The sequence below is a fragment of the Thunnus thynnus genome, chromosome 4, assembly GCF_963924715.1.
Source record: "Thunnus thynnus chromosome 4, fThuThy2.1, whole genome shotgun sequence".
NCBI lineage: Eukaryota > Metazoa > Chordata > Actinopteri > Scombriformes > Scombridae > Thunnus > Thunnus thynnus.
Window position 1 is genome coordinate 10,918,894 of NC_089520.1, and position 16,093 is coordinate 10,934,986.

General features: G+C 40.3%; 1 protein-coding gene across 2 annotated transcripts in view; it reads left to right on the forward strand.

The window, feature by feature from the left end:
• phc2b (polyhomeotic homolog 2b (Drosophila)) overlaps positions 1-16,033 on the forward strand; it is a 37,845-nt gene extending 21,812 nt beyond the window's left edge. For both annotated transcript variants that reach the window (XM_067586580.1, XM_067586579.1), the window contains exons 8-15: positions 4,436-4,767; positions 6,331-6,553; positions 10,362-10,573; positions 11,857-11,986; positions 12,269-12,374; positions 12,550-12,664; positions 13,430-13,754; positions 13,878-16,033. In XM_067586580.1, the coding sequence (XP_067442681.1) occupies positions 4,436-4,767; positions 6,331-6,553; positions 10,362-10,573; positions 11,857-11,986; positions 12,269-12,374; positions 12,550-12,664; positions 13,430-13,754; positions 13,878-14,032 (1,598 nt within the window). In that variant the 3' untranslated portion in view covers positions 14,033-16,033. The remainder of the gene's footprint in view (positions 1-4,435; positions 4,768-6,330; positions 6,554-10,361; positions 10,574-11,856; positions 11,987-12,268; positions 12,375-12,549; positions 12,665-13,429; positions 13,755-13,877) is intronic.
• The last annotated feature ends 60 nt before the right edge of the window (positions 16,034-16,093 follow it).

Sequence of the window (16,093 nt, forward strand, 5' to 3'; positions counted from 1 at the left end):
AGACCAGGTTTTTGTTGGTCAATAGCGCAGTCACTCTCTGCTGCCTCAAGATAGCAATGGGTCAACAATGCGCCTGACCACACTTCATTTTAAGACCAACACGCCCTCTGATGGGCAAGTGCATTTGCTATTTTAACAACGTGGGTGTTGGACGGGAAAATGACAACTGCGTAGGTCTTAAACTAACAAAGACACTTGCATCGCACTTGGTGCAGCTTTGCGCCAGGCGTAAGATAGAGCCCCATATGTGCTCTGCCCAGAATTCAGATAATTCTGACATGACTTGGAAGGTGAGATTAGACCTGCAACATCTTTTGATTATATAGCATGACAGTAAAGATGATAATGTGATTATTAAAATTGGAACAGTAATACTTCACTTTACTAATCCCAACATTGTTAGACTTAACTGATTTATGATATGAACAACACCATTGCATCAAGAATAGATGGAAGAAGGGAAGGCACCAAACACATCTTTGCTTTTCTGGTGTTCAACGTGACTCAACAGAGATCAGTCTGGCCTGATCTGAGAAAACAACACAAATGGTAGAGGTGTGATGAATTGTGCTTGCTATTTTTTGTCATCGGTTTTCATCTTGCTGTCCAAAGGACGGCAGAGAGTTTTGAAGCTATGTTTCTGTTTATGTGAACGCCACAAACATTATGAGTCAGTCACTTTCCCTTGAATACGAATTGGGCTGGAAACAAATGTTATGCTGTCTGGCTTGTTGGAGTAATTGCTTGTCATCATCACCTCCTCTTGGCAGGAAAGAGCCAGCACCTTACTATAAATACCACAGCAGGGAACCCCCAAAAGCCCCATGCTTACAGATGAAAAGAGCAGATCTGCACATGATGTCTGTGTCTTGGCATATTTATGTAGCTGCTGGCAATAGTATCAGTTGCCAGTTTCGCTTGACTGTAATTACAAAAATTCTTGGAAGGCAAGAAATGATATGCTTAAGCCTCTTTTTTTAAAAAGTGAAAACCCAGACTTAAACTTTATGCAAAACTTTTTTTTACTGTGCTAATAATTCACCTACTTGTATCTCTTTCCTAATAGTCTATTGACATCTAGTGTTTCAAATAATCTCCTTCTTTGATCTGTAAATATATCCTTCCTGTGCCATATACCTACTACTAAAATGCTGAGATGTGTAATTTGGTTTCCTCCTTAAGGGCCTGCCATTGTGGTGTTCGCTGTCAAACATGAGAGGGGTCTTGTTTTCTCTGGAACAGATGTCTTTAAATCAATCAACAACTGGATTATTTTAGCTAGTGTTCTTAACACTAATGTCTTCTTGATAAAGTATCTGCAAACCGCATGTTGAATTGTGTTCATCTGAGGAAAGATGGCATAAGGCCTGCTGTTGCTCTGTTGTTTTAGGTTGGAATGTGTTTCATGACAGTAGACCACAGCGGCAGCCAGTGAGAATGTGGAAACTCAGGGATTTTCCAGGGCCTGGTGCTACAAACTCATCAGGAACGTATACTGTCCTCATCCACGGGACATTGCGCAACAACGCACAAATAGAGTGAGAGGGCCACGCAAACCAAAGAGGGAGTCCAGGCCACTACCACACTCTGAAGATTGTATGATTGCATGTGTATATACATGTGTGGGCGTGGAGGTCTGAGCCATTCCAGTCCTTAATCCCAAGACCTTGAGGCGGAATAGCATTGAAATAAATTCCCCTGTCTTCCTGTTCTTCCAAGACTTCTCTCTGTTCCTCATTAGGGGCTTGAGAAAGCTGTCAGGATTCATGGGGAGGGCCGGTTGTATCCGGTGTGCACCAATTCAAAAATCCCCCTCCTTTACTCAGACTGGAGCTGGGAATCTCTTGCTACCTCACAATTTGGCGAGATTCTTGATGCATTTTCACCCTTGCTCGGCGTTTTTTTATTGTGTTTCTTACTTTATGACCATATTTACAACAGCAAAAGTGTAAATATCAATCATGAAAAAAATCAGGTGAATTTGCTCCCATTATTAGTCATTTAATGAAGTGAAACATGTTGCAGTTTATCTTTATTCTAATGTAATTTACATTAAGCAAAAACCCAGGTTTTCAATACCAAATTACGAGTGTGGATACCTTGCAGCTTGTAGTTTAATAACATGCTCCATTGTCCTTGCGTAGCCTGTTTCCATTTTAAATGTAATGTTGAAACGTTTCATATGGCACGCTTCTTATTGTCTAGCAGACGTAACTAATTTTATAAATTGACAAAACAATTCCAAGTCACGGCTTACATACTAGCTTTTTCCAGTGCACAGTCGTCATCAGGTGATGGAGTTTGCTCAGTTGTCAAGGAGATGAATCTGATGTGTAGATCCATCTCCATGACAACTGACAGCTCAGTAGCTGTTAGGATTTCATCCATAACACTTTTTGTTGGTTTTTTTCATCTGTGATGGCTTAAAATGTGTGTGACCGTTCATTCTTGACCTTGTAGATAGAAGTTTAACAAAACAATCCCAACTTAAGATACTTATTTTTCATGCTTAATTTTTAAGCCAACACACTTGAGAAAGACAAGTGTGCAAAATCCACCCACTGATAAAGACTGTGTGATAGAAAGGTCTGGAAAAAGCTAGTAAGTAGATCTCAATTGTTTTGTCAAACTTATATTTCCGACATCAAAAATGAACTTTCATGCCTAACTTTATTTGTGTAATGTTATGTGTTCTCTTCATCCTTAGCGCAGTAGTTACTGCTTTGTACCGCACATACTCCTTTGATTAAAAAAAAAGTTTTATTCATAAAGCACTACTTTACCAGAAATGTAGTTTGTGTATTGATGCTGAATCTTTCAAGTGAGACCCATGATGCATCTAAGAATCGATTATTTTTGCCACCTTCAACTCAGATCCAGCATCGCTGCAGAACTGATGGATGTTATTATCCCTTGAAGTGTCTGTTTAAATTGCTTTTCAAGTAACCACCTCATAGGCTCGCATCTTTGATTATCATGCTGGCGGCCGTATCATGCCATCCAAGGCTCATATCCATGCTGCTCTGAACATTTTTAAATATTCACTGAAGGCCTTCCATGTACACCATAGCTAACCACATTTTCTTTTGGTGGGTTCCACTGTGTCTCACCATGTGAAAAAGAAAACAGTTTTTCAGCAGATCCTGTAGCATTAAAGGGACTAATGACATGCAAACTCTGCTGGATAGAAACATCTATATTTTCCACAGCAGGGTACAGACTGCGGTTAGTGCCTCACAGGGAAACTTTGAAACCAGATGGAGCCTATCCCACACAAAACATCATGAAAAGAACAGGGGGAGGAGGAGGGTGGGGGCGAGGGGGATTTGAGACAAACACTAAGTACTTGGCAGTTTTCCATGCATGGATTTATTGGGGGATTTATTAACATTACCAAACACACCTCCATGTTCACACGGCTCATATAGCAGGAGCTACCGTATAGTGCCTCTGTGCAGGGGTAACTCATTTCATGTTTGCGTTTCAGTAATAAGAATGACTCAACTAGTTATTATTGATTTCCTGGTAGAGTTGTTAGAGATGAAAGAGGTAGCACAGGCTGGGACCTTCTGACTCACCATTAACTTTATAAAGAGTGTCATGGACAGTTGGCTCTGTATGCTCGTTCCTGAGGCATTGCTAATATTAGACTAGCCTCAGGCTACTTCCGCTGAACACGCTCCCACTCACACATGCTCCCACTATACAAGATTAATGTGCTGTGTCTTGGGCTTCAGGGCAAGTTATGGGCTCAGGATGTCTTTTTACCCACAACATCACTGACAGGTGGTGACAGGCCATTTTGAAACGATTTATGAGTAATGGTCAGGCCAAAACTGCAACAGCGGGCCTCTCTGGGCACCTTTCAACAAGCTCTTAATATTACATCCTGTCAACAAGGGGCACACAGGTGAAGGGAGCGCTACAAAACAAGCTCTTTTGTGCAAATGTCAACATTTTTCACTGTTTATGAGCCTGTGGCGCAGTGTTCTTGATTTACACGGAGTCCTGACAGATCTGAGCACATATGAAAGAAATAAAGTACCCAAGTCAGTTCCACCTGTAAAGATATTTCTGAATTACCTTATAGAAGTACATAATTTTTAGAAAAGACTGTGGTATGCAATTTTAATTGTGCAATCTCTGTTTAGCTCTAGGACTGCAAGTTATGGTTAATTTTCTTACTGAATAATCTGACGTTTAATCAAAATAAAACAAAGTGGTGAAACCCCTCATTACAATTTCCATGAGCCCAAGGTGTGATGTCTTCAAATTGCTTGTTTCGTCCGTCTAACAGATATTCAATTAACAATGAACTAAGTTGAAAGCCCTAATTTAAAGGTATTGACTTACAAGTAGTCACTGGCTGGTGAATTTTGGATACATAGTTATCTGAATTCATCATTTTTAAAGATAAGTGTTGTTCTTGTTTCAGCGTACACCCAGATCCAGCCCCACTCCCTGGTTCAGCAGCACAAGCAGCAGCAGCAGCAGCAGCAGCAACAGCAGCAGCAGCAGTTTGTGGTCCATCAGAGCCAAAGTTCCCAAAGGACCCCGGGCCAGCTGCTGCAGACAGCATCCATTCAGCCATCACAGCACCCCGTCCCCGTGTTGCCCAAACCTGCTCCACACCAACCCTCAACGCCTAGCCAACAGGCCACCATCTTCCACTCCACCATCAGCCCCCACGCACTCCACTCCTCCCTCAGTCATGCCAAAGCCCAGCCCGTCCAGCTCACTGCCATCAACCTACAAATACAGCCAACAGTAAGTATCGTTAAACACAATAAGGTCTCAAACAAACAAGCATTTGAACATCTTAAGTTTTGTTAAACCAAACTGTTGCCAGCATCAAATGATAATGATAAAACCTTTTAGCAGGTCTAAAAAGTAGATCTAATGTTGGTGTTAATTCAGGCGGGGAGATGCCCTTTGTTCTTAAGTCCAGTTACTGGCTGTTTTGACACACTTGATGACGTTTTGGACGCATAGATCCTGAAAATCCCTGCATAAGATGATAGTATTAGTTCATTTTGTAGGGTAAAACGGTAGGAACACAAGAATTTAACATCCTGTTTGTGAAGTCACATATTGGTGCTACAAAGGCATATGAAGGTGCAGTACCATTGTGCCAGTCTTCAAGAGGAGTCCTAGTAATTGTAACTTAATTAGAAGCAAAATTATTTGAGATGGTTTTCTTTAGAACCTTCATATGCTTGGGAAAATTATTCTAATCCAGGCAAATAACAGTCCAAAATAAACTTTGTACCTTTCTAGGGCTGCAACTAACAATTATTTTCATTACTGATTAATCTCCAGGTTATTTTCTCAGCTAATTGATTAATCTATTTGCAGTGGTGGAATGTAACTAAGTACATTTACTCAAGTATTGCTTTTAATGTACATGTCGATTAATCAATATTTATATGCCAATAATATCCATATGTACATGCTGCTTGCAACACTTATGTACTTTTACTTTAGTAAGATTTTGAATGCGGGACTTTTACTTGTAATGGATTATTTTTTCATTGTGTTATTGATACTTTTACTTAAGTAAAATATCTCAATACTTCTTCCACCACTGTTTATTTGTCTATAAAATGTTAGAAAATACTGTAAAGTCCACATGATTTTTTAGGTCCCATGGTGACGTCTTCAGATGTCTTGTTTTGTCCGAACAGTTTGGAGTTTGTTCAGTCCGAACTCCAAACATTTTCAGTTTAGTGTTATGCATGACACAGAAAAGCTTTCTTTCAGAAGCTGCAACCAGCAGATGTTCATTAGTTTTGCTTAAAAATTGACAAAAGCAATTATTCAAATATCAAAATAGTTGCTGATTAATCAATTAAGTCTGTTGACTAATTGTTGCAGCTCTACACAAGTAGATGTAAGGATTTAAGAAAGTCCATCTCTAACAGTAATATACCATAAATCTTCCATGTAGGTGTTTCCAGAACTGCCCGATGGATGTGATCCATTTTTTTCCTCAATTTGTTTCTAATGGGATGTGGCTTTCTGTCCTACTTCACATGCTGACGTCTTTTTTTTTTTTTTTTTTAAAGCTGTAACTAGTAAAACAAAAACTGATGTTCCGACGACACCCACAGTATCCGTTTTGATTCCAAGACATACATGTAAAAAAAAAAAAAAAAACACACAGGAATCCTCTCAGTTTGATATTCCTGCTGTAATATTTTCCTGCTGGTGTGATATTTTCCAAGCCTAATGGTTTTATATTTTTGAGCCACTAACATTAAAAGAACTAACAGTCTCTAATAGATATCTTTTCTCACACTCTCTACCTTTTGTTCCTAATTCACATCTCAGGCCTCTCGACTGGTTCAAGACAGTAAAGATAAGCCAACCTCACTGGTGGTGAGAGAGACCTGTCCAACACCCGCCACACAGCAGCAGCAGCAGCAGCAGCAGCAGCAGCAACAACAGCAGCAGCAGCAGCAGCAACCTGCGACATCACCATCGCCATCACAATCTGCCAAGCCTGTAGAGCAGCCCAAGGTCGACCCAGCCACACCAGCTGTTCAGCCACAAGGTAATGATTCAGCATGATTTTCTAAGCTGCTAGATTACTCTTTGGGGAGTGTTCAAACGTTTTGGTAAATTAACTGTTAAACCAATTAGCCACTGGAACAAGAAGACTGGTAGCAGTTTAAAAACCTCGTTAAGTGTTTACGGCAGCTTCTGACACAGAAAATGTTCCATTGTTTCCACCCCTGCCCCCTTAAATTGGGCTATTCTTTCAATCCGCAACGGAAGAGACGAAAAGTCGATGTTTATTTTTATTTCAGTGCATGTTGTGTCTGACGCACGTTGAGCTTCACTGTTCTGTTTCTTATTTATTTGTAGTCATCTTTGTGATATCCCTGTGCTGTGGCCAAAAGGTTTTACCTGATTCACTCACTGCTGTCCTGTGTACTGAGCACACAGAAAAGTAACAATCAAAGACAAACAAATGCTGGAATTTAAGAAAGAAATACAGTAGTGTAGCCAGACTGACAATATGATGTATAAACAGCTGCCTGTAAATAATATATTATATTACTCTGGGCTTCAAACCAGCTCCAATGGATGATGTCACACCTACGTCCATCTTTATATACAGTCTATGAACATCTCACATGAAGAGAAGATCACGGCTGTTCTATGGGATTGAATGAGATTGCACAGGCATACCTTGTAAACTGTAACTTCAGTGTATTTTAGTAAATGGGAACCACATATCCTGCTTTAACAGTGTTGCCTTTGATGTTTACTTTTTAACCTTTAACTAAAATAACATTCAGTCATTTACAAAGAGCAAGTAGGGAGTGTTTTATTATTTTCTTCAATGAAACTTTAAATGATTTTCCACTTACAGAGCTCATGCGGTCAATACCTTGACGCTCTATAAGAGGTAGTACGTCATCATGTAGAGGTTAAACTCTTCTTGCTGAGCATAGTTATTTTGGTGTATTTTATAAAGGCTGACACGGATCAGTTTCTATAGTAACATTTCTCCTAAATGGTTGGAAATAGTGCTAATATTGTGTTTCTTGTAAAATGAAACATTCTGTAAAGCCACAAATGACTGTTTTAAGACGGGGATTTGGGTGTGATGTGCAGTGGAGGTGCACTGTTCACCGCCAGAGCAGGAAACTATTTTTGTAATCCACTGACCGCAGGGGCTGATGAAGATATTCCCAAAGTTTTTTTTTTTTGTTTTTTTTTAACTGTAGAAAAATTAAACATTTAAGAGAAAAGCCTTCAGGCAAAAGATGTTCTTCTTCAGTCAAAGTGGCTTCTTGATTTCACAAACCAGCTACCAGCCACAAAGATTATTTTCACTACGTTTATTTGATACGTTTCTATGCTGCTTACTGCTTTCTAAGAAACTGTCAGTTGTCTTTTATACTTGTATAAACTGAGTAGAGGGAATTGCATTAATACCATACTAAGCGGACACTACAGTTTCTATAGTTTATAATTTCGAGACTTTGTGTTTATCTACTGAAACACTTTTTTGTAACCTATTACTGATGATTTATTACTGGCTATTTATTACTTACATTATATGTGAGATACTTTGCATGTGCCACTAATGGCTGTCGGAAGCTAAAGATCACAGTGTCCGGAAAACTGATTTTTACAGTTTGCAGCTTTAATATATTTACTTTCAGATTCTGAGTCAATTTCGCGTACATTTTGTAACCATGGCGCTGTTTCTGGTTTACAGCGGCGATGACGTAGTGTTTTGAATTCGTTACCTCTGACTCACTTCTCCGCAGCGACAGCAACCGAAACCGCAACTGATTTCTCAGGAACTAAGAAAGAATGTATAAAACAAGTTGCCATAACACAAACCTGTTACGTCATCCAGCTGACCTGTTTTCTATGTTTGACTGTTAAGTACATCATCAAATAAAATAATTCTGAATTTTTAGACTTGGTATATTTGGTAAATGTGCTAGTTTTACATCAGTAAATAAAATAATAAAAAAATCCAGATTAATTAAACAATTCGGAGCACTTTTTGGTGTGTGGTTACATTTTTTTCTGAGAGGGTGCATTGGGGGGCTTTTACGAGCTCCACGTGTCTAAAATCCTGGCTACGGCCCTGCTGAAAAAACATGGAGTGGTGTCACCTTTTATTTGGCGCTTCAGTGATAACGATTGTCGTAAAACTTGGTTATACCCGTTGGGACAAATGAGTGATTCTTCCAGTAACTAGCAGGCAGAAGCAGGAGGCAGTCTGCTGTTAGTCGAGAGTCCGGATTGAAACATGTTGATCCGCAGCAGCATATCGTTGAGCCGCTGTGGGAGGACATAGGCCGGGGGGAGGGAGGAGGGGAGGAAGAGAGAGGGGGGGGGGGAGGCGGATCCCGGCTGTATGAGGCGTTTCATTTACGGACTGAAGCAAGCATTGAAGCTTAAATCCCGAACACGGTCCCGAACAGCAGCTCGGTGTCTCTGTCGGATCATCACAACAACAAAAACACAAACCAAACCGCACATGTTTTCTGTCTGAACACAGCGGAAGTTGGCGCGGTAAGAAAACTCTTGTCATTCAACGCTGGTGGCTTTTAAGATGACAAAGCATGGCGACTTGATGCTTACTTTCGCTTTGTGGGGTTTTTTTTTTTTTTAGTGAAAGAGTCGAGGGCGTCCCAGTGATGGCAGCAGAGATACATCATGGATTTAGTGTTTGTTGTTGAGCAACAGTCTGCCTCTGGGTCTCTTCATTATGGTGATTTATTGTCGGATCGTCGACAACAGAAACGTTATTTAGATAAGCGGCTGGGAGATGAATATGACTGGATACTGGTTTGCATGTAGATAATAGGATCATTACAGCATGTGTCTGGTTTGCAAACAATAACGTTGTAAGCGTTCATAGCTGCGTATCTGATGCGTCAGTGCTATAATCTGTGATTATATGAGGACAAACTAGCACTAGCTCGCTGATAATACTAAAACAGATTATATAAATGACGCATCAGCTGCTCGTGTTGTTATTATTGTACATTTCACCAGTTTGATAGTAAGGATCAACTCGTATAATTCAATTAATACAGGTAGATATACAGTGTATTTACCTTCCACAACATTCCTGGTGTAAATACTTTTAATGTAATTTCCTTCAAGGCTGCAAATAACAATTATTTCCATTATAGGTAAATCTGTTGATTGTTGACTTAAAATACATTGTTTGGTCTTTAAAAATGTCAGAAAATACTGAAATATGACGACTAACAGTTTAAAAACTCAAACATAATCACTTTACTTTTACATAAGAGAAAGAAAAGCAAAAAATCATCACAACTGAGAAGCTGGAACCAGAAAATGTTGCCATTTTTTACTCATAAATGACTTCAATCATTAATCTGGAGCTGCAACTAACAATTTATTTTCATTATCAGTTAATCCAATGATTATTCTCTTGATGACATGTTGATGTTTTGTATCTAGAATGTCACAAATAGATGACATATACTTGTTTTGTCCAACTAACAGTCTAAAAACAATTTACTATCACACACAAGAGGGAAAAGTATCATTCTTCACACGTGAGAAGCTTGAACTTTGCTGGCATTTTGCCTGAGAAATGACCTCAACAATTAGTCAGCTCTGATTTCAGTCAGTCTGAATCCATTAGTGACCACCTTTACTAGAGTACACGCTCTTGTGTATTAACAGGATGTGGGGCCAGGCAATATATCAATATTATATTATTGATATTGTGATGTGAGACTAGATATCTTCTTAGATTTTGGATATTGTTATATCGTGGCATCTTTTCCTGATTCCCTGATTTTGTCATATCACTCAGCCCTAATGGGATGTTGTATTAATTTCCCGGTCAGGAGGGGGCTCAACCAAGAGGCCGAGCGCTGCACCTGGGACACCACCTCCAGCCATGACCTCAGGAAACGAGAGCGAGGCGCCCACGGTGACGGGCAGCACGCCTCAGAACGGAGAGAACAAACCGCCCCAGGCCATCGTCAAGCCCCAGGTCCTCACACATGTCATCGAAGGCTTTGTCATCCAGGAGGGAGCCGAACCGTTCCCAGTGTGTGTAAGTGGCCCTGATCTCTGCTTTACCAGCAGCGAGACATTATAAACAACCCCAGAGCCACCACAGTCTCCAGCGTACACGCCTGCGGGGAGCTGTCAGCGAGCAAAACCTCTGTGTCTAGCTGTAGTGACAGCTCACAGCTTCTGTTTGATACAGTCGTTAATTATCGCAAAAGAATACAAGTGGATGAAGGTGTTTGTGTGTAATGAGCTGCACAGTGCAGCGCTCAGTTATCTCCTTCCTTAATCTATGTCATCTAACCTATAATGGATGTTATTATAGCTTATATTGTTTACAGTGTAGACACCTGTATCATCCATCTTTATTATAACTAAAAAAAAAGAGGCAGAAATGTTACACAGAACATTTTTAAGGTGTAATATAAAGAGCTTGTTGTGATTTTAAGACTTTGGGCTCACTGCCTCCTACTGGACATGTGCTGTAAATGCACAGTTCACTTACATGCATATGGCTGAACAAACATGTTACATTGAATTGATACTGATAAACATGGGAGAATGCAGTATCTACATCACAGAGGAGTTAGTGCGCTATTTTCAATTAAGGCTTTAATTAATTACCATTTTTATTATTGATGACTCTATTGTTAATTTTTATATGAAATGATAACGGGTACTGCAAAGTTCTTGCACTGTAGAAATTTTATGGGCAGGTGTGTCAGATCATAAACAGACTGTGAAAGGATCAAAGAACTTGTTCTCACTTTATTAACAATATTTTGGTCCTCAGACCTTCATCAGACAAACAACGTTAATAAAGTGAATACAAGTGATGGACAGTGTACAGGATCTTTTGGCTCTTTCTATGAAATGATTGAAAAAAGTACTTATTACATGTTCTAACAGCCTAAGGTGCACATTCAAATGACTGTTTTGTCCAACCAGCAGTGCAATATACGCTTATTTGTATTCAATTTAAAATGACATTAACAGAAATTCCTCATATTTGAGAAACTGAAAACAGATACTTAGACGCTCGATATATCAATCAAATAATAATTTCAGCACTGTTGTTAATCCATTCATAAAACCATGAGTTAAACAGAGAAAGTGTCTGAATTCACCTCATTTCATCTCAACAATACTACAGTAACGTACGTAGCACAAGGAGACTCATTAGTGAGTGGTCAAAGGGACGCTGCTGGCCTGTCAGGATAAACACATGTAGAGAAATCTTTTGTGCTTCATATTGATGTTGTGATATTTGTCCGGGAGCGCGTAATGTTTCATTTATAATTGTAAATATTTTTTATCTTACGACAGGTGGAGCGTCTGCCCATTCTGATCGACAGCCCGAAGAAGCTGGATCATCAGCTCTCGTCAGACCCTGACAAAACCCCCGTCAGCAACGCGGCAAACTCTGACTCTGAGCCTGAGGACATGAACCAGCCAGGTGAGGGGAAAAAAAAAAAAAAGATTAGACAAGTATATCAGGTTGTGTGGCACTGTGCTGGTGCTAGGCTGAAAAGGATTTTGTCAAGTGGAAGTCAGGGACACCGAAAACTTGATTCGTTTTAAATGCAACCGGGATAACGATTAAATATATTTCCAGAGCTGTTTATCTTGATGATCGCAGTCAGTCGGAAAGAGACTTTTTCAAAGAGAGAATGTTAAACTTCAGAAGAAAATCTTAATAGTTGTGTGTGCGTGTCTGATTTTTTTGCTGTTTTTACAGAAAAAGAGCAAGAGCCCAAACTGACGTGTGAATACTGCGGCTGGGTCGACTTCGCCTACACGTTCAAGGGCTCTAAAAGATTCTGCTCCATGGTTTGTGCAAAGAGGCAAGTCACCTTTTAAGTTAAATTATCATGTAAAAAAAAAAAAAAAAAAAATCTTGGCATCTACTCCTTCTCCTCATTAAAAAAAATCCAGATCCATGAATATGCAAAGTGGAGTTGATGTTTCTCCATATATATCATGTGAAAAAGAAAATCTCTAATTGACCTTTCTGAACAGGTACAACGTGGGCTGTACAAAGAGGATAGGCCTTTTCCGTCCAGAGAGGAGTAAACCAACAAACCGCTGGCGTAGAAGATCCCAGGGCCGCTCGAGTATAGAGGCTAAGAAGCAGGTACAGAGACGCAGGCGCTTCTTCACTGTTGTAAAAGTTCCTCATCGACACTTCTACTCCCATCAGATACTGCTGCCACTGCACATTTTATACCCTGAACTTTTCATGCCTTACGCTTAATGAACTAAAGCATCGTTTCTGTCAGTGCTGGATTATCTCCCTGACTTTGAAGGGTCATTAAGTACTTTATGATCTTTGTCAACCTTTATTGGTGACCGGAGGTAATGGGGAAAGCATTAGTAGAGATTTTCTGCCTCCTGCACAAATTATTTAGACATCAAAAGCAACTGGGTTTGCTGGTTTTTTTTGTTTTGTTTTGGGGTTTTTTTGCCAAGACTTTGACAAAATACTTTACACTAGAGACAAATATTTTGGATAATTAAAGCAGAAATTCTACCGAAATGTCAAGCGAAGATGTAATATGACTATATCTTAGAGTTATGTCCTGGGGATGGGACAGTGAACATCCAGTGGGGGGTGCTTTTGTCTCGTTTGGACCTGTATGGGAGCATTATAATCCAGAGGGCTCAGCACCTGACAAAGTAATCTTCCAGGCATTGGTATCGATCCAACAAACCTATCAACTCCCTGCAGGTATATTACAGTCATTTGAAGCTGTTGTACAGCATCAATCTTACTTATTACCCCTTTAATCTTTGCCGGTACTATCACAATGTCCAAGCAGTGTTTTTACTGATGAGCCATTCATTTCTCAAATGCTGAGCTTTGACGTCATGCCTTTTCGCCATTTTTTTCCTTTTTTAGAAGCTGTCCCCTTCACCGCAGCAGCCTCAGGGGGGTTCCGTATCCTCACCGCATCCGTCGCAGCCCAGTCAGGAGGAGTCCAGCCCGTGTTCGGACATGTCCAGCTACGAGGAGCCGCCGTCTCCCCTGTCAGCCGCCAGCTCAGGACCCCTGGCTCCCGCCCCGGCCCCAGCTCAGGTCTCCGTCCACCGGCAGCCGAGCAGGGCCTCGGACCAGGAGGGCTGCGCCGGGAGAGATGCGTCTATGCTCTGTCAGCACTTCTTACCTAATGACCCCACCAAGTGGAATGTTGAAGAGGTGTACGAGTTCATCTGTTCACTGCCAGGTCAGCGGAGTAAACAGAAACTAATAAAGCTTCACATACTTTTTGTGTATGAATCCTGTTTTTTTTAGTGTGATTAACTGCAGCCTTCTTCTTCTTCTTCTTCTTCTTCTTCTGCTGTTCCAGGTTGTCAGGAGATAGCAGACGAGTTTCGCTCTCAGGAGATCGATGGACAAGCGTTGCTCCTGTTAAAGGAAGACCACCTCATGAGCACCATGAACATTAAACTGGGACCTGCACTCAAGATCTTTGCACGCATCAACATGCTCAAAGACTCTTAGCAGGAAAGTGCGTGTGTGTGGTCATGCACACATGCATTGATCTGAGTGCATATGTATTTGTATGTTTGTGTGTGTGTGTGTGTGTGTGTGTTTTTAAGCGTGTGACAGAGGAGCAGAGTGTAGAGCTTCGGCACAGGGCAAAGGAGGTGTCATCGTAGCACTGACAACACAGTATTGACTGCACTATGGCTTCGCTTCTCCACACTACTGGACTGGCTGCTTTCTCTCACTCTAGCTGGACTCGGCCCCACAAACTACTCATACCGACTGGCATCAACTCAACAACCACGTGACCATTCAAACTTTGTGGTCGTCTCATCGAAACGGAGCGCTCGGATCATACTGACCCCACAGTGCGAAGAGGAAGTCTGTGTTTACATGCACTCAAACCAGTTAAGCAGCTCTAGACGGTGGACTGAAATGAAATGATCCACAGCTGTGCCAAATTCCAAAATGTGGATTCTGATTAAACGAGTGGATTTATGTGGAAAAGACAAGGGATTTATGGAGCCCATTTACAGGGTATTAACATGTGATCTGTATCTAGATATCTCATTTATATCCAGTTAAGGCAGGTGTAAATGCACACAGTAGGAATGGATTTCATTTATGCTTTTTATGCTTTTATTAGCAAGGCGACAGTTGAGAGATGACGGGAGCCGAGAGGAAAGGATGTTGCGGTTCATAGTTAGTACCTGGGACCTGCTCTGCAAACTGAAAGATCACCTAACTCGGCCCGTCTCTGCTATCTCAAGCTGCACGTCAAAAAAGCTACAAGTAGAAGGTCGAGCTGCTTTCCTTTACCTGTGACAGGCCGCGCTGCGCACCTATTTTGCATATTGAGATCCGATAAGTGTAGGTAGAATTGAGATAACAAGCGCTTATTAATACCTTTTATATAGATACAGATTCCATGATAATACCGGATGTAAACGGAGTCTTGGATTTGGCTTATAGAAAAATAATCTGTAGAAGTTCAAAGGAAAACCGTGACAAAAACGGAGCTGAGAGAACAAGCAGTGTCAAAAGTGCACACTACCTGTTCAGTCGTGCCCCGGGTCGGGTCACACCGCAACACAGTCGTAGCTGAATCGAGGCATTGAGACTAAACATGAGTGAAGTCTAAATTTATTATTTTTATTATATGATTAGATATGTTTTTTTTGTACAGTTAGTTTGTGAATGACAGAGAAATGGCTCTGTGTGTGTATGTGTGTGTGTGTGTGTGGCTGGGAACAGAAGATTGCATTCATTAATTTGCTCATTTTTATTCAGTAGATGCTCCTTTTGCCTTTTTTTTTTTTTTTTTTTTCTCACAATAAGACTCACACAGCTCCTGAATACAAAGCACGAATGCGGAGAAAACCATTTAAGCAGCTTCTTTTGTGACATCGATTTTTTTCCTTTCATAAGGGACTCGCCAGTTTTCTCCTGTAGATTTAAACTGCTTGGAAATGATTTTTTTTTTTTTCCTGCTGCTTTTTCAAAATGATTTACTAAAATATGAACATCAATTTCTTGTCTGTTCCGTAGAAGAACACCGAGTTATCCATCGAACAGTTCGGACATTCTGCTCTCTCGACACAGCTCTGTTTTTGGCACTTACTTTTCTTTTTGTTTGAGTCACGAGGAACTCCGACTAACTCCGACTTTATGTGAGGAATCTGGAAACAAGTTTATATGTACATAGCAGCTCAAGTGAGGAAAGAGACTGAGACGATGTGTGAAACTGTCTTTTTTTTTTTTTTAAGTTATCCTTGTTATTTTAAAACAGAAATTAAATGTTGTTTAATATTTTGAAATATGCAAATGTATAAATATCATGGCCTGGGAGTTGTTTTTTAATGTTTCTTTTTCTAATGAAAGCTAGATCATATCTATTTGTGTTTTGTGGCTGTGATGGAAGGTCAACTTTTTTTAGATAATGTTTTGTCAAATGCTTGTATTTATCAAAGCAGTTTGTTATACAACATTTTGCAATTATAAATAATTTACAATACAGTTCTGTCTTAGACTATTTTTGTGTGTGTGTGTGTGTGTGTGAAAGAAACTGTCGGGTTG